This window comes from Lissotriton vulgaris, chromosome 7 (genome assembly GCF_964263255.1).
Source record: "Lissotriton vulgaris chromosome 7, aLisVul1.2, whole genome shotgun sequence".
NCBI classification, from domain to species: Eukaryota; Metazoa; Chordata; class Amphibia; order Caudata; family Salamandridae; genus Lissotriton; species Lissotriton vulgaris.
The window spans coordinates 934,433,891-934,453,084 of NC_141695.1; the positions used below are offsets into that span (position 1 = coordinate 934,433,891).

Here is a 19,194-nt window from a genome sequence, read left to right on the forward strand (position 1 = left end):
TACAGGAGTATATTCACTTTACTTCCTCATCCCCAAAAAGGACGGGTCTCTTAGACCAATATTGGATCTCAGACCCCTAAATCATTACATCTTATCAGAACATTTTCATATGCTCACTTTACAACAAGTGTTACCACTGTTGCAGCAGGGAGACTTCCTCGCAACCCTAGATCTCAAAGACGCATATTTTCATATCCCGATGCATCCAGCTCACAGGACGTATCTCAGGTTCACGCTATTAAATCAACATTACCAGTTCAAGGTCCTTCCATTTGGTGTAGCAGCTCCAAGGGTGTTCACAAAATGCCTAGCGACAGTGGCTGCACATTTAAGAAAACATATTCACGTCTACCCGTACCTAGACGACTGGCTAATACAAGCACAGTCAGTCCAGCAGTGTGCCAGCCACATGTCCAAAACAATTCACCAACTGCACAGCCTAGGCTTCACGTTAAACTACCAGAAATCTCACCTTCACCCATCCCATGTACAGCAGCACCTGGGAGCAACAATAAATACTCTGCCAGCAAAGGCATACCCAAACGCTGCAAGGATACACACAGGATGCAGCTGCTAATCAAAAAATTCAAGCCCCAACACTCGCTCTCTGCTCGAGTGTTTATGCAACTCATAGGCATGATGGCCTCCTGCATCTTCATAGTCCCTCATGCCAGACTACACATGCGTCCGTTACAGGAGTGCTTAGCACGGCAGTGGAACCAGGCTCAAGGACAATTAAAAGACCTAGTGTTGGTAACCAGTCGTGCATACAACTCTCTAAATTGGTGGAATCCACAAAACCTATGCAAGGGACGACTGTTCCAGGAGCCTGTACCACAAATAGTGTTGACAACGGATGCATCCCTGATAGGATGGGGAGCCCATGTCCTTCAATACACAGTGCAAGGCCTATGGACAGCACAACAGAAGAAAATTCACATCAACTTGCTAGAAATGATGGCAATTTTTCTGTCAATGAAAGCGTTCAAAGTACATTTATGCAACAAAGCTGAGTTGATCCGGACGGACAACATGACAGCAATTTACTACATACAGAAACAGGGAGGAACACACTCTCCACAGCTATCACATCTAGCACAAAGCATGTGGAAGTGGGCCATTCAAAGAAACATTTTTCTCATGGCGGAACACCTCCCAGGCAAGGACAACCAAATAGCAGACCTGCTCAGCAGACACAGCCAACAGCTGCACGAGTGGGAGATTCACCCCTCAGTGCTCCAACCTTACTTCCAACAGTGGGGACAACCAGAGATAGACCTCTTCGCCACAAAGGAAAACGCAAAATGCCAGTACTTTGCTGCCAGGTTCCCTCATCCGCAGTCGCAGGGGAATGCGATATGGATGAACTGGTCAGGCAGATTTGCGTACGCTTTTCCCCCAGCACCTTTAATACCGCTAGTGGCACGCAAACTACGCCAGCATTCACTGACCATGATCCTGGTTGCTCCAACATGGGCGAGGCAACCATGGTACACAACGTTCCTAGAACTTTCCGTGGTTCCTCATCAAAGGCTGCGGCTAACACCCACTCTACTCACTCAGAGCCATGGAGACATACAGCACCCAGATCTGCAACAACTGAACCTTGCAATCTGGCTCCTGAAGTCTTAGAGTTTGGGTACCTAAACTTACCTCCTGACTGTATGAACATTATCAAAGAAGCAAGAAAACCTACAACCAGAGCTTGTTACGCTGCGAAGTGGAAGCGTTTTGTCATTTACTGCAATAACAATGACATAAACCCACTAGATGCTTCCATGCAAAATATAATTTGCTATCTTTTTCACCTACATCGTTGCAATTTAGCCTATTCATCTATAAGAATACACTTAGCTGCCATCGCAGCTTATCTTCAGAACAGACAGCATCTTTCGCTATTCAGAGTACCTGCAATTCAGGCATTCATGGAGGGACTCAAAAGAGTAATTCCCCCAAAATACCCACCTTCACCTGTCTGGAACCTAAACGTTGTTTTAACCAGACTAATGGGACCACCATTTGAGCCATTGCATTCATGGGATTTACAATTTTTAACATGGAAAGTGGCATTTCTAGTAACAATTACTTCACTTAGAAGAGTTAGCGAGCTACAAGCCCTAACTATTCAAGAGCCATGCATCCAAATACATGCAAATAGGGTAGTTCTTAGATTGAACCCTAAATTTATGCCCAAGGTGGTATCCCATTTTCATATCAATCAAACAATAGAACTGCCAGTGTTCTTTCCAAATCCACAGTCAGTACCTGAAAGGGCTCTACACACACTAGATGTCAAAAGAGCACTTCTATACTACATTGATAGAAGTAAGGATTTTAGAAAGACTAAACAATTGTTTGTTTCCTTCTCACCACAACACAAAGGCAACCCCATTTCAAGATCTGGGTTAGCCAGATGGATAGTTAAGTGCATCCAAATATGTTACATTAAAGCAAAACGCACCTTAACAGTTCCCCCAAGAGCGCATTCTACACGCAAACTAGGGACATCCATGGCTTTCCTAGGAAACATTTCTCTTGAGGAAATATGTAGAGCAGCCACATGGACCACAATACATACTTTCACAAAACACTATTGTGTAGATGTACATTCAAAACAGCAAGCAGCTGTAGCACAGGCTGTTCTAAAAACTCTTTTTCAGACTGCTGCAGCTGGCACAGGTAGCCACCGCTAAGGGAGAGACTGCTATACATTCTATGCACAGATATGAATTCAGGAGCCCACATGCCTCGAACGGAATATGCTACTTACCAGTATGCATCTGTTCTTGGCATGTAGGGCTGCTGACATTCATATCGCCCACCCTCCTCCCCGGTGCCTGTCGCAGCTGTAGCATTCATTCTTACTCTTACTTTCTTGCATGGCCATCTCTTACTGTACCATACTCCATCACTGCCACAATGGCGAAAAACAATCTGGGGATGGAGAGGATGCCTATGCGCACTGTAGTCCAGGGGAGGAGCCACCTATCTCGTGATACTTCGAAGACTCTTCCAGGACAACAAGGTGCAATCATCCGGACCCAACACTAGGCGGCGATCTATGCACAGATATGAATGTCAGCAGCCCTACATGCCAAGAACAGATGCATAGTGGTAAGTAGCATATTCAGTCAGTCAGTCAAACTACACTTTATTCGATTTGTTTTAAAATCATAAAAACCATTAAAAAAAAAAACAACAATATATGCCATGTAAAACATCCAAATTCATTGTATATGGTTCATACAAAACAGTCATTATATACATAGTGTGTAAAATAGGCAAGGCAAATTTTTATAACTTGAACATACTACACATTGGTTCCTAAGTTTCAGCTACAACAGTGGCAGACTTAATTCTATATGCTGCCACTAAATAACTGGCCACAGATTATGTAATACGAATACTATAGCATATTCCTTATCTGCTGCTGAGCAGCGAAGGCAGAGGAAACAGCGTGAAGGGACTATGCTGTCTGGCTGGAGTGCGGACAGCGAGGAAGGACTCCTTTTGGAACTTTGTTTCCCTATTCATGGGAAATGTAGTTGGTTATTGTATTGTTGGAAATATGCTGCTGTTAAAATAAAGGGAAGGAAGAAGGCCTAATCTGAGCCTCCGGTCCTGACATAGAATTAAAACCCAAAGGTTGCAGCTGAGAACTTTCCAGGAAGTCCTATCTTTACTGGAGTGTAATCACTCAGTGGGATAAGAGGGGATACACATAAAAATCTATTGTTCTGTCATGTTAGTAATTCTTTTACTTTTAGTAAATTGCACCAAACAGTGGAATTACTGGTCGCAAAACAAACAATAACAAAAACAAAAAGAAACTGACGTTCTTTATGAAAGTTCACAGATATGGGAAGTAATCTTCCTCTGTGTGCTTCTCCCTTCCCTTAGGATATGGCGGAATTTTCTTTTCTCTTCTCCTTCACTCAACGAGCAGCCGCAGAGGGGTTTAAGTATGTTTTACCCTCAAAACAATCAAACAAAAAGAAAAGAGCAACAGAACGTAAGAAGAATTGCTCAGGGACTCCTGCATTTTGCCCCACCGAAACACCCTGGTGGTTGTGTTGCATGCTTCATTACTTGAAGTGCCTTGGTACAATTCTACAGCCCCCAACACCTCCCTATGGCGAAATAACGGAGGAGAGGTACTTTCCTATAGCCACGGCCCTCCTGGGTCGTGGCAGGAGTCCAGACGTCCTCTCTCTCCTCGGGACGGTTGGACTGCCAGAGGTTGCCGCTAGGCTGTTCTCCATCATCTGCTTCAGACGGTGTTTGTTGTAATGCTATGTTGTAACGCTTCTTCTTATTTATTTATTTCAATGTACAGAGGTTCGAGGTTCTTCTAGTGACAGAGAGCTGTCCTATCTACATTTCTTCAAGAATAAAATTAATTTAAAAGAAGATGGATATCTGATGTCATCACTCTCAAGAAAGAATCTAAGAACCTACTTTTTAACAGGGTTCCAGTCTGTAGTTGCGCCTTGTCCAAGCTGACCTCTGCTGCAACTTTTTTCTCCTGGTTCCTCTTCTCAGGCTCTTCGCGCTCATCCTCCACATTGTTGTCTCTTCCCGGCGTGTCCTTCCGTCGTAGCTCCAGGTCGCTCTCTTCCCGCATCCCATATGTCCGGGGCGTTTCTAGTGAAGCGACGGTCACATGGTCGATGTCTCGCTCCCCTGGAGAGACAACTGCCATTTCGCCCAGACAATCCACCGCTGCTATCTTGGGTGTCCCGTTTGCGGGATTGAATGGAGAAAAAGGACTACCTGCTGATTATAAATTTCAATAACACCTGCTTCCACATCGCGATATCACGATCACACAGAAGATATCTCAGGTTTGTGAACAGGAGGGTATAATATGAGCTCAATGTGTTATCTTTCGGCATAAATTTGGTGCTGAGAACCTTTGCCAAAAGGCTAGTAGAGGTAGCAACCCCTGAAGACAGGCTATTCATGTGTACCCACATCTGGATTACAGGCTGGCAAAGGCAAGCACTTTAGAGCAATGGCAAGCAAATATTTGTAAGATAGTGGCCATACTACACCAGCTTGGGTTCACTGTGAATTCGAAAAAGCACCCTCCCCGCATCCCCTCCCAAAGTTCTAGAAATTTAAAAGACCTTCAATCTGGCAGATCTAAACACAGTCAAAACAATATGCCTGAAGAAGGCCCAGGCATTGCATGAAAAGACTTTCCTTTACAAGACATTTCGGTCTCCTATGGTGAGGTTGGGGATGAAACCGTTGTGTATGATGACCTTTTGCAGTCATCTGATTCATAACACTTGGTTACAAATGAGTCTTATTCAAGCTTGGTTAAGCAGTCAGCTGTCTCAAAACAATTGGAACATAAAATCATCTAATGGTTATAAAAGACAAGATCACCAAAGACTTAAATTGGTGGAGCTAAACACGCATGTAGTAAGAGAGGCTGTTTAATGTAATACAGAAACCATCATTAATGTCGAACATGGCTTTGGGTGGGGTTGTGACCTGGACAAAAATAAGGGGGCTCCAGATAAGTGGACTCTAGTCTTCCCAGGAGGCGAACAATCATATTTTGTTTCTTGAAGCTGATAATGATTGATCTGTCATTGAAAGCCTTGTAGATCCAAATCCAGATCAAGGGATTTCAAATCCTGACAGACAACACAGTTGGAATATTCTATCTGGCAAAGTGTGGTTCGCCTCTCACAAAATGTCATTAGAATAAAGTATTTAAGAAAGCAGTTTCTAAAATCTCTCTTCAGACAAAGTTTTTTTTTCTTTTTACTTCTGAAAGGGTGTTTCCCTAACATTCTTATATTAGTATACTCTCCGTTTTTCTGCAAGCAACCAAACGTTTGCCTTTTTTCAACTGCCATTTTCAATGAACATTTCCATTTGGAAAAAAGCTGACAAGTAAAATAAGCATGCAATTTAAATAAAATTACACAACTGGTGACGTCCCAAACTGCAATTCAGGAACTACTTCACCTTTGCTCTTGTGGCCAGGATCCTACTATCCCCTCAAAATCAACTTATTGTCAGCTGCTATTGCTCTGCATTGTGGACCAGTGGATGTACCAGTGGCTTTTTTTAAAATTTAAAACTAGAACAGTGTGCCAGGAGTTGTATTTGTTCTATTTTGTTGGAGCCCCATTATACTTTACATATTTTTCACCTTGCATGGAATCTACTAATTCTGGGATTTCTTGCGAAGGAGAGTAAAAATACCACAACAGTTCATCAGTGCATTATTGAATGTATGTATAAGGATACAGATATGCCTAAAGAAAGGCTGCAAACTACAGCAGGCACTGAGTGTTAGCCGAGGTTACGATGGGTGCCCACTTTCCCCATTATCATTTGCTTTGTACATAGAGCTGTTCGGTATTGAAATGGTTGTTGATGGCACTGTACATAAGGCAGAAAAATTAAATTATACTCGAACCGTGTAGTGTATAACTAAAACAGGAGCTAAGAAGTATAGGATGAACATTTAAGTTTATTCAAAACTGTTCACAAGTGTCGGGTATAAAGTTACCATGCCAAAACAGAACTACTTCAGTTTGGATCAAACTGTGCAGTTATTTATCCTGAAATCTCTAACATTAACTAAGTTAAAAATCTTTAAGCTCATTAATTGTTTGTCAATTTAGTCAAAATGAGGATACTACCACACTTCCTTTTTAATTTCATGCTATTCTGTGCACTTTTGAGAAGATTGTTTTTCACCGAGCTAAGCAGGGTTATTACCAAATATGATCTTGTAAAAACAGCAGAATTAGCTATCACAAAGTATGCAGCACTATATTGAACAGAGTCTGGGCATTAGCAGTTATGGCGAAATACAATATATTCTCTTCACAGGTCATATAAAGCAAATTATGGTGACAGAGCTTGATCAGGATATGGACGTCCGTACTCTGAACACAATGACCTGTCAAGATGGTATAAAAGGCTTCTTGTTCAAGTATGGCCACACCCAAAGTTTTCTAAATGGATGTGAAATGTTTCACAATTTCGTATATAGAAAAATCTATCCTAGTGGTTGTTGTCATTAGATAGTTATAGTTAGGCCTGCAGTTCCATAGAAACGATTCAGAAAAGGGGGTGGTGATGAACAGAGTGTCTGAATTAAGCAGACCACTCTTACCCAGTCCAAAGATCAGGGCTTGATCCATCACCGTTATTTAGCTCACTGCACCATCCCAGCTCAGAACCTGGCTATATGCAAATCAGTCTGTCCCTGGCCCAGTGCATCATGGGAACAGGGCAGACTAAACTACCAAGCCAATTCTTCACCAGAAAGGAGACAAGCTTCCGGGGACCGGTTTCTGGCATTACAGCAGTCGTCGGCCCGGCTTGCTTGAATCCTGATGGTGCAGTGAGCAAGGGACTCATGTCTGAGTATACCCTGCCACACCTATAGTGGCCAAAAACGATTCAGAAAAGGGGGTGGTGATGAACAGAGTGTCTGAATTAAGCACACCACTCTTACCCAGTCCAAAGATCAGGGCTTGATCCATCACCGTTATTTAGCTCACTGCACCATCCCAGCTCAGAGCGTGGCTATATGCAAATCAGTCTGTCCCTGGCCCAGTGCATCATGGGAACAGGGCAGACTAAACTACCAAGCCAATTCTTCACCAGAAAGGAGACAAGCAGACTGATTTGCATATACCCAAGTTCTGAGCTGGGATGGTGCAGTGAGCTAAAAAACAGTGATGGATCAAGCCCTGATCTTTGGACTGGGTAAGAGTGGTCTGCTTAATTCATACACTCTGTTCATCACCACCCCCTTTTCTGACAAGTTCCATAGAAAGAGCATTTTTTGGTTTGCTAATAATGTTGGCTGGGTCCGTTTGATCCTGTTGTGGTCCTATGGGACTCAGCGTGGCCCCCTTGAGGTCCCTCTGAACTGGGAGAGACCCCCAGAAAAATTATCAAGTACAGCCTTTTGGACTGTGCTAAACTTTTTACGGAGAATGCACTCCCAAATACAATAAAACCCCAGTACCATAGGCAAGAGATTGCTATGCACAGTCTTCGCTCAGTGCACAGACTGTGCATAGAGCCTCCTCCCCCCAGCCACGCAGGTGCTATTAGGTGGGAACTCCCCTGCTACTTACAGGCAGTCCTTAGTTTGTAGACTGTATGTAGAGCCCACTCCCTCAAGAGTTGCAAGCCTTCTTAGGTGGGCAAGCCCCTGCTACACAAAGTCTGTGCTCAGTGTGTGGACTTTGCATAGAGCACACACTCTCCAGACATGCAAAGGCTATTAGCTAGACAAGCCCCTACAATGCACAGTCAGCACTGAGTGTGCCGACTGCATGTAGATCCCACTCCCTCCAGGGACCTAATGCCCTCATTAGGTGGGCAAGCCTTTACTACGTTTAGTGTGGAGACTGTACATAGACCCTACTCACTCCAGAAAGTAAATCTCTATTATGTGGGCAAAACCATACTATGCACGTCTGCACTGAGTGTGCAGATTGTGTGCAGAGCCCACTCCCATTTGGTGGGCAAGCTCTCACTCCCTTGAGTTATAAGCCCCATTAGGTGGGCAAACCACTACTATGCACAGTCTACGCTCAGTGTTCATACTGTGCGTAGAGCTCACTCCCTCTAGGTATTCAAGCTTTCTTATGTGGGCTAGCCTCTACTATGCACAGCCTGCGCTTTCTGCACTTTATATAGAACTCACTTCCTCCAGACATCCAAGCCCAATTAGGTAGGTGAGCCACTACTACACAGAGGCTAGGCTACATTCTCTGTGCAGTTCTTCACACAGAGCTCACTCCCTCCACATTCACAAGCCTCCTTTCGTTGTGAAGGGCCTACTTCGTACAGTTAGATATGTTAGTGACATTTAATTTTTCTTTAAAACCCACTAGAAATCCTCTGAAAAATAACAACGGTTAAAGTCACATGTTTAATAATTTGTTACGTTGTTATAAAAAAAAAAAGGTTAAAGTCACGTTATGATTAGGTCTGTTAATAATATCTTTATGTAAAAAAATAATTAAATGAACTGACTAAAACCTACGCTTAATGTGAGGCTATCATTAAGTGGAAATGTCTGTCAAAAAGAACATTTTAAACAAAAAAACACTAAAATTCACCAGTTATATTTTACTGAGCTAACTATAATTCATGCCTCTGCTATGCTATGCTTATGACCTCACATTTTACATCACTCATGACATGTTTAAGGACATCATTGTTGACATCTCAAAATACCTTAATGACATCATTGATGATGTCATCCACATTCCTACTGTTCAATTTACTCTAAAAACCAGTACAACCTATGACATTTCTAGATAAGTACTAAGTAGAAATAATCTTGTAAAGCAGTGTTTCCAAAACTGTGGGTCTCAAGCTTATTTCTGGTAGGTCGCGAAAGTTGGAGCAATTATTCAAGATAACAACTTCACAAAATAAAATCTATCGTTATTTTGCTTGCCACAGCACCCCACCAAGGACCCAGCCATATGCAAATCAGTCTTGACCCTACTCCCCATGGGGAAAGCTTATTTCCACACATTGTTTGTAAGCTGTATAGTTTTATCAGTAAAGCTGTATGTCTGTGCAAAGTTAGAGGGCATTTCAATGGAAATTTGCTGTCTGTAAATGACACTGCACTCCCACATGATGCTTTAATTAGACTCAAAAAGCACCCCGCCTTATGTCCATTAACCACATGGCTGCTGCGGGGATTTTTGCCCTGTGCTGCAGATTTATTAATACCATTATTCATGACGAGCTCAGCTCGTCATCAGCACACGACACCCGTGGGTGATGACGAGCTGAGCTCGTCATCAGCAGCGAAAGGGTTAAAGGTAGGAGGGCCGCAAAAGTGCATTCTAAAAGGTGTGTTGGGGTTCTAAAATGTTTAAGAAGCACTGATGTTAATCATAAATTACGCTAACATATGTGCTTATACTAATATAAAATAACTACACTGTAGTCCTCTTAATTCAGATACCCAAGTCCCATTGGGGGCCCAAGCCTCTACTATGCTCAGGCTTCACCCTTAGCAGAACTCTCCATGGAGAGCCCACTCCACCCCACACCTGTTAGGTCGCCAAGATCCTGCTAAGCACAGTCTTTTGTCATGTAGTACCTATATAACCTATGCAGGAGCTGCACGTTTGGATAACATAAACTGTGGGACACGTGGCAGACTGATTCTGTGCACCCCCACCGGGCATGTTAGCCTGTCTGTATCAGCTAGCTCACAGTACCACTAGAATCTCCTCTTATCGGGGAGAGAGTAGTTCTTGGCAACCTCAGAACACAATAACTCTGATCCCTCCGAATCGTGGAAACAATATACTACCTTCGCTCAGTCACTCATGCTCACTTAGTTTGTCTCAGAGATACACAGAATAAACATACCGGGCGTTTGTCAAAAAGGATTTATTGAACAGTTGTTATTCTAGTGTAGAATAGATGAGCTACTACAACCATTAGAATACAATGTTATCCCGGGCTCATCTATGCAACGTTGCAACCGGAAATAGAAAAAACGGAAAAGTATGTGCTGCTTCAGAAAAAGATCCACGCCACCGAAGGAAAAAGTTAAGTTGTTAAACCATGTTTTTTCCTTCGGTGGCGTGGATCTTTTTCTGAAGCAGCACATACTTTTACGTTTTTTCTATTTCCGGTTGCAACGTTGCATAGATGATTCACCATGTTAAAGATATGGTACATTTGTGGATTATCGAGGGTGATTAATTTGGTCCTGTTTGATTCTCATTTTCAGACCCCTGACGAAGGGTCATGTTTCCTGTGACCCGAAATGCATTGGGTGTTATGACAAAGTGGATTATTGCCTAAAAACATTGCTACATAAGAAGGAGATTATGTTGGCAAGGATAATCATGTAAACTTACAAAATCAACTGATTTGAACCATATTTGATGAACTGAATAAAAATACATGAACTTCAATGAGAAAATTCGTTTTCGTTGTCAATTTGGTGCTCAGCCTGGAGGATAGTGTTCCTAACCTCAACAATTGCTACTACAACCATTAGACAGTAGCAGAGATATATGATTAAAAGTACTACGAAAGTAAAGGGATGGTATAGTTCTTCTATCTTGCAGTAGTCCTGAATATATACTTGTACATAATTTGTACTTCTACAATGCCTCTCTAACTAGATGTACCTAAATGTACCTAGCATCTGTGTAGGTGTTATGCCAAGAATCTCTCTAGGATTTAGTCAGCCCCATTACCTGAGAATGAGAGAATATGGGACCCCGTCCTCGTCTTGAGTTGGACACCCCACGATGGATATTAGGCCACTGCTAGCTGGAGTGTCTGCATGCAGGAACCTTAGCTTCTCTGGTCCGTGTGTCAGCCGGGAAGTCTCAGTCTCCTCTGTTATTCTAAGTAAGATGTGATGTATATATACCCATAGGTCTGCCCAGGGGTCCTACCTTGCTGTGTTACTCTATCGGCCTAAAGGATGACGTCGGGTCTGAACTTTATACAGAGATATAATACGGGAGATGTTTGTCCTGCTGTGCTTCCAAGAAGCCTCATACATATGTGTGAGATTCGAACTAGGGAAAAACCTGCGTTCTGAATGCAGTGTCGTATCTAGGTAAAAGGTCAGTCCCTATGAAACGTTCTGTATGTAATGTTGGGGAGAATATATGTGAAAGGTTGCAATGTTACCTGTGCCTATCTAGGGTCTCAATATGGAATCTGACACTTTGTCCTGTGCGCAGCTTTTCACGTAGATCCCACTACCTACAGACTTTTAAACCCTGATAGTTGGTTTTGTGAAGACTCTGCTAAGCATAGCGATTGTCCTGTGGACAACTCTTCAAGGAAAGCCAACGTCCTTGACATATGCATGCCACCTTACTAAGGCTGAGGAGGCCAAGTATTGTGCAAAAGGTTTTACTTATTAGCAGTAGCGAAGCTATTGAAAATTGGCTCTAGCTTATAATATATATATGTATGTATGTATGTATATGTGTATGTATGCGCGCGTGTGTGTGTGTGTGTGTATATATATATATATATATATATATATATATATCACAAATCTTCACTACCTCCAACTTCTCGGCGAAATGAAGACACGGACCCCAGGCTGTAGTAAGGTAGATTTATTAACCTCTCAGGCGACGCATTTCGAGCAACTAGTGCTCTTGATCACACACCTGGTCAGCTGACTATTAAATACATTTTTTTTATAGTGATGCTCCACCTTTCTGATGAGTCACGTGTTACCATAAACACAAACAAAATACTAGTTTATACAACGCATGAATGAGGAGTGGGGTCATTAAGGGCACAAAAACAATATTACTGCATGAATTCATAATCTCATTAAATCACATACACTAAGGGATAAAATAACCTGGAAATGAAATTTCATAACTGTAACCAATCTGTAAATCAGATCGATTAAAACAATGTATATACAGATAAATATAGACCTATTTACACTAATTACATACAATATACCTATATACAAAAGGCCAAGAATTTAGTATTTGGCCTCAATGTGCATAGAACTATACCAGGTCAAAAATTAAAACATTTTATAAACAGTTCTAATCCGTGTATATGATAAATGCAATCTTATTTCTGTCAATCATAAAGTGCTTAATGTGCCCTAGTTGCCCACATGATGGTGATTGCCCTAACCAGTTAGTGCTCAAAATGTTTTTTAAATAAATGAAAAATGTGAATATACCTTGAATTAATCAGAATAAAGAGAAGAAAGAACTTTAGAAAAAATTATTTTTGAACAATATTTACAAAGTTACGTCCGGTTGCATAACAATAACGGGTAAGTTGTTTCAGCTGGAAGTTTCATAATAGTTGAATTCTCAAAACAACTTGTTCACCCGTGGTGTACCAGGGGCCAATCAGACTTCAAAATTCTTAATGAGATTCAGTTCTGGAAATCCCTAAACGATGAAAACATAAACTCATGCTTAATCATCCGATAGCCAAATACTGAAACACACATACATGAATATACAGATGAAATAACTACAGAAAGTGATGTAAATCTGAGGTGTTAAGTCCATTCGGGTATTTGCTATCAAGCTCAACTATGTACTCAGTCTCCTTTTTCCTTAGTAATTTTTCTCTGTCTCCCCCTCGTTTGAGAGGGGCCACTGCGTCAATGACAAAATATGTCAAATTGCTTAGATCGATGTTGTGAGTTGATCTAAAGTGGTGAGCTACGGGGTATGCACTATCATTGTTAACTATAGCACGCAGATGCTGTAAAATCCTAACGTGCACCCGCAGCTTGGTACTACCTATGTACCGTAGGCCACAGGTGCACGTCAGAACATACACTGCAAAGTCACTGAGGCAATTGTAATTCCCTCGAATAGCTCTACTGACTTGACTGAAAGGCGTGTTGTAGTGCGTGGTATTGATACCGAATTTGCACGCCCTACAAGATGAGCATTTGTAAAAACCATCTTTCTGTTTAAGCCAGGTGCTGCCATCACCTAGCGCTGGACTTGATTTCACCAAACTATTGTGCATGCTTCTGGACTTTTTGTAGGTTATAGTTGGTGTAGCTGACAATGTGTCACTAAAGAACCCATCGGTCATGAGAATTGGCCAATGTTTCTTTACAATGGACCTAATTTGCCTTTCCTGTTTGCTAAAGGATAAAATCAAGAGAGGAGTATTACTATTGCTATCTGACTCTTGTGCTTCATATTTCAGCAGAGACTCCCTAGATCTTTCTCGACTGCGTCTCAGTGCACTTTCCAAAATCTTATCATCATATCCTCTAGCTTTAAGTCTGGTAATAGTATTTTTTGCCTCATTTTCAAAAACCTCTAGAGTGCTGCTAATTCTTTTTATGCGCAGTAACTCTCCGTAAGGAACATTGGCAATTACATGTTTAGGATGTTTGCTACTGGCATGCAATATGCTATTTCCAGCCGTTGGTTTCCGGAAAAGCGATGTCGTCACCCTGTTAGTATCAATGGTGATGTGTACGTCTAAAAAATCTGCTTGTACTTTGCTTATGTTGGAGGTGAAAAAGAGATTTTCCTGATTGTGATTCAAAGCATCAACAAAATGTGAGGCACTTTGTTCATCACCTTCCCATATACAGAACACGTCGTCTATAAATCGCATCCAGTATTTAACATGATTAAATCCAGGTGTCTTGATGAGACCATGCCCCTCCCACCAGCCCACGTGTAAACACGCGTAGCTGGGGGAAAAGCATGATCCCATCGCCACACCCCTGATTTGTTTCCAAACTTCTTTAGCAAACATGAAAAAATTATTGTGCAAGCACCAATGTATTAATTCACATAACATAGTATTCGCATGATCTTAACCCCAAGTACTGACGAATTGCTTCAATACCCAAAGCATGGTCTATGGAGGTATATAAAGACTCAATGTCAAGAGTCACCAAACACCAATTGCCCTGCCATTGGATCGAGTCCAGTTTATTCAAAAAATCACCTGTGTCTTTGAGGTAACTCAGTAAGCTTTTAACAATGTCTTGAATAAAGAAATCAATGTAACGGGAGATGTTTTCCCCAATGCTATTGATGGCCGATATTATTGGTCGGCCCGGTGTTGGAACTTTCTGTTTATGCACTTTAGGAATCAAGTACAAAATAGGCAATATAGGATGTTCCACGTGCAAAAAGTCAAATTCTGTTTGTGAGATGGAATTGTTTCTTTTGTATGTTAACAGCATCTTTTTAAGTTCATCTTTTGCTTTTTTATATGCCATTCCATTCGATCTCACATAACAATTGGCATCATTCAATTGTCTCATCGCTTCAATAATATAGTCTTTTCTCTGCCATAAAACAATGTTTCCGCCTTTGTCGGATGTGTTTACCACTACTTTGTGATTTTGACTTAACTTATTCATTAGCATTTTATATTGATTAAATACGGCATTGTGCTTATGTGTTTGGGCCTGTGACATGCGGTGTAGCTTTTTTAAGTCTTCAATAACACATTCATGATAAATATCTACTGCGTCTTTAGGCATGACAGGCAAAAACGTGCTTACCGGTTTAAATGGACTGTCACTGGCTCCCTTCTGGCGAATATCCACATTATAAAGTTCACGCTGTGTGTTCAAAATTTCGCTATTAGTGGCATTAGTAGATGGGGTTCCAGAATGTCCTAAATCACAAAGAGTTAATAACAGCCTGGCGTCACAAGCTGCTGGTGTTGTGGGGTTACAGATGGACCTTGTCGCTGGATTGATGCTGCCTTCATTATTTTTAGGCGTAGGTTTTGAAGAGAAAAACTTCTTTAGTTTAAGTTTACGAATAAACCGGAAAACATCCGCTCTAGTGTTAGTGTAATTGAAGGTGCTCTCAGGACAGTAATTTAATCCTAGAGCTAACCGTTGTTTTTCAGCTGCAGACAGTACAACATCCGATAGGTTAGTTATAGTGCAGTCTTGCATTATTTCCTTTTGTTGTACCATTGTTTCCTCTTTTTTTGCTGCTGCTGCTTTTCGTTTTTTCCTTCTGGCATGGCGTTTTGCGTTCCGTTTTTTACATTGTAATTCTTTCGCAGTCTTGGACGTAGAGTTTGCAGCCGATCCTCCACAAAAAAGTCAATCTCTTCACCAAGGTCCAATATTCTGCCACCTTGTCTGCCATCAATGCTGCCTGTTTCAGATAACGAGGTACTTGACGTGCCGGCTAATGAGACTGCGTCCGTGTCGGAGTTTTCGATGTTCTCCACCAGTGGACTGGCTTCGGTAGGTGCACCAGTCAGATTCGTCAGCTTTGTCAATTTCGACTATTTTACTTTATCAAATTTGCGAGAAAAGGTATAAACTTGACCCGTTTCATAGTCTTTCAGGTCCCTTGCAAATTTGTGCACCTTCCTAATTTTAATTTGTTCTTCATGTTTGTGGAGCCTATATATATATATTGTAGACCCCCTTAAGTATTGAAATATATCACTACCCTCCTCTATATAGAAATTACAGTAAAATTGAACTGAGGGAGCCATATGGACAGTTGCATTTTGTAGGCATTTATGAATGTTTATTGGTTCAAATCTTGTGTAATCCGGGTAATATACACATTATTTTAAAAAGGTGCTGTTGCTGAATAACTGTTGTGACTGGTAAGTATGGTTTCATACGTTGTTCAAGGTAATAATTGTTCTCTTTGTTCTATTCTCTAGTAGCTGTGATGTAATGGGTTATGTAGAGCACTTCTGAGTTAAAACGTTTGGCTTGTTTCAGGTGTAGTTGATTTCAAAATTACCTGCCTATTTTCCTTTTCGTTTTAGTTTGGAATAAAGACAATGTTGGACAGTGAAGATGGAATTCTGCTTTTGGCAAAAGCTGTAGATCCCTCTTTCCCTCCCATGATGATAGATGCCTTGAAGCTGCTGTCTGCCCTTTGCATCCTACCTCAGCCAGAGGATATGTATGTAGCTTTCAATCTTGTTCTTTCTTTACCAGTAATTCATTGTTTATTATCTAGTTGGTTTGAAAACTGTTTTCAGTATTTTACTTTCTTGCCTGTTGATACAAGACTGCTCCTATACCATCTGAAAACGTTGTAAGTGTTTGACAAGGGTGTTACAGTTGAATATGTGACAATGTTTTTGTTCAGAACCTTTTTCGCCACAAAAAAGGAGACTCCAATGTTAATTTCATGGCTTTAGATACCCACTGATCTCCGAAATCTAATTAATAACTGTCTGCATAAGCCTCACCATTCAGTCTTCCTTGCATATATAGTGATTTAAAGTAATGCTTTTTATTTTCCATCAGCATTTTTATGGGTTGTCCTAAACAATACAAAATATATAGATATGTGCAATGTGTAGTGGTGCCCCTTCCACTCGAATGGGTTGTATTATAATGTAGCATTTCTATTTCATTTTTCGAGCTCTTGGAGTACATAAAAGGATCAAGTATGTTGCTACTTTGTTCTTAAGTGAGGTTGGTCGAACATTAGTTGAAAAGTTAACTATGACTAGTTTTTGTCATGAGTGAGACCCGGAAATGTGTTCTAGATTTGTTTTTTTGGCAGAGTCTTGCACATGAAGCAGTATGTGAGGGACAGATTTATGAGATTCATATACAAACCTGCCATCTTTTATTCCTGTATTTTGGAGTCATGATTTGGGAAAAGGCTTTTATTTTCTATTGCCTTTCTGGATTGTAGGAGACTAACTGTTCCTTATTCACTTTGATAGCGTTTTTCAGAGCTCACACATTTGTACAGAAGATGAGGGTGGGGTGGCTTTATTTATTTATTTAAAGGACGAATGATTAGGAATGGAGCTTTTTAGATCTGAGGTTTCTGCTTTGGCTGAATGGTTTGAATTTCCATTAGAAGATCTCCTGAAAATACAGGGGACTGGTTCTGTACAATGCTCTATGGACCATGAACAAGGCCTTACATTTGATCCTCTCACAGACAGACCGGCAGACAGTGAAGGCCATAAATACTCTAGGAGATAGGGCTGAATTTTGGATTTTTTAGAAGCAGAGAAGCTACCACATATTGATATGATTGAATTTTCGATTGTGTGTTTCTAAATTCCTCAATATACTGCATTGCAATAGTCGATCTTGGAAAGAACCAAGACCACCATGACCATTTTTGCATATCTCCGAATGGATGGGAAGACTTTTTTGAGTATCATTAAAAGATGGAAACAAGAGGAGGTAATGTGGTTAATTTGCTTTAAAGCTGCCTATCGAATATGACCTCCAAGTTCCCCACCTTCCGAAGTGAAGATAGAAGATAGAAGATGGCCAAGGTTAGTGGGCGACCAAGAGTCATTCCAAAATGAATTGTAATTACCAATGATTATCACCTCTGTTTTCTCTGTATTTAATTTGAGACAATTTTCCTGCCTTCAGATTAAAATATGTGGCAAACTGTTTTAGATATTTTTGACAACAGTGTCGACATAAGAAGAAATTGTACAACTATCTGCGTATCGTCGGCGTAGGAGACCGCAGTAAATCCATGTGATCGAATACGTCTTGTTAGGCTGTAACGTAGATGTATAAAAATGTGGGGGATAACATTGATCCCTAAGGCACCCCACAGAGAAGAAAAAACAGATTTGAGGTGAAACCTCCAAGTACAACAGTCGGTTCTCTATTGGACAGAAATGAGCTGAGGACGGTGAGGTGAGATCTGCGCCCCTCACCCAACCCTCTCTAGCTGATTGATAAGCACTGAATGTTAAATCATATCCAACGCGACAGAGAGGTCGAGCAAAATCAGCACAGCCCTCCCTCCCTTGTCCACCTGCATTCGAATCTCCTCAGTAGCAGCAACTAAGGCTAATTCTGTACAATGTTGAGGTCTAAAGCCATATTGTGAGTAAGCTAGGAGATTATTAGCATTCAAAAATGCAATCGGATCGTCATTTATAGCCTTTCCTGTATTTTAGCTTGTATTAGATGACAGGAAATTAACCATTTGTTTTTAGTATCACCTGTATCAAGGGAAGGTTTTTATAGAATAGGGTCCGTCAATGTGTTTTTCCATGCAACTTGAAATTTTACTGAAAGACAGCACATTTTTCAAAAGTTTATCAAGGTGTGCCGAGATCATACTGGATACCATTTGCAAAACATATAGGGAGCAGAGGTCCTGAGGAGAACTTGACTTGGTGGTTTCCAGCTGTCTTAGTACTGTATCTTTGGTGAGAGGGGTAAAACTATCAAGACTATTCTGAACACTATCACAAATTTCAGACAGCCCGGAAAGTGAAGAGCAAGAGGGATCAGTAAGACGATTAGTGTCTTAATTAGCGGAACATTTCTCATAGACACTGTTTACCTTCTCTTGGAAAAATTCTGCCAGTTTATTGCAGAAAGCTGGATCCGGGATGAAAAGTTTACTTTGGTCAAAGTTTGAGAGAGTAGTAACAGTTTTAAAGAGTTCTCTCAAAGAGTCTTTGTTAGAACTGGGGTCTCTAGTTGGCCGAGGTAGGTACCTTAGTCCAAATAGGGTCCCTTGTTTCCAGTCAGGGAAAGGATGGACACACTCTTAGATAACTGCTGCTCACCCCCTGGTAGCTTGGCGCAAGCATCCAGGCTGATCTCCAAGGCAATGTGTAAAGTATTTGCAACCACACTCCCAGTAACACAGGGATAACACCACACATGGACACCACACTGGTTCTTATAAAAATAGCGGTATATTTGTTAAAAGGAATACAATG

The 19,194-nt window shown here is 41.2% G+C and overlaps 1 protein-coding gene across 1 annotated transcript in view; it reads left to right on the forward strand.

Annotated features, from left to right (window-relative positions):
* Positions 1-19,194, forward strand: part of DIAPH1 (diaphanous related formin 1) — a 1,314,985-nt gene that overhangs the window by 566,692 nt on the left and 729,099 nt on the right. Inside the window, exon 8 of the mRNA XM_086931364.1 lies at positions 16,285-16,424. Coding sequence (XP_086787490.1) covers positions 16,285-16,424 — 140 coding nt within the window. The remainder of the gene's footprint in view (positions 1-16,284; positions 16,425-19,194) is intronic.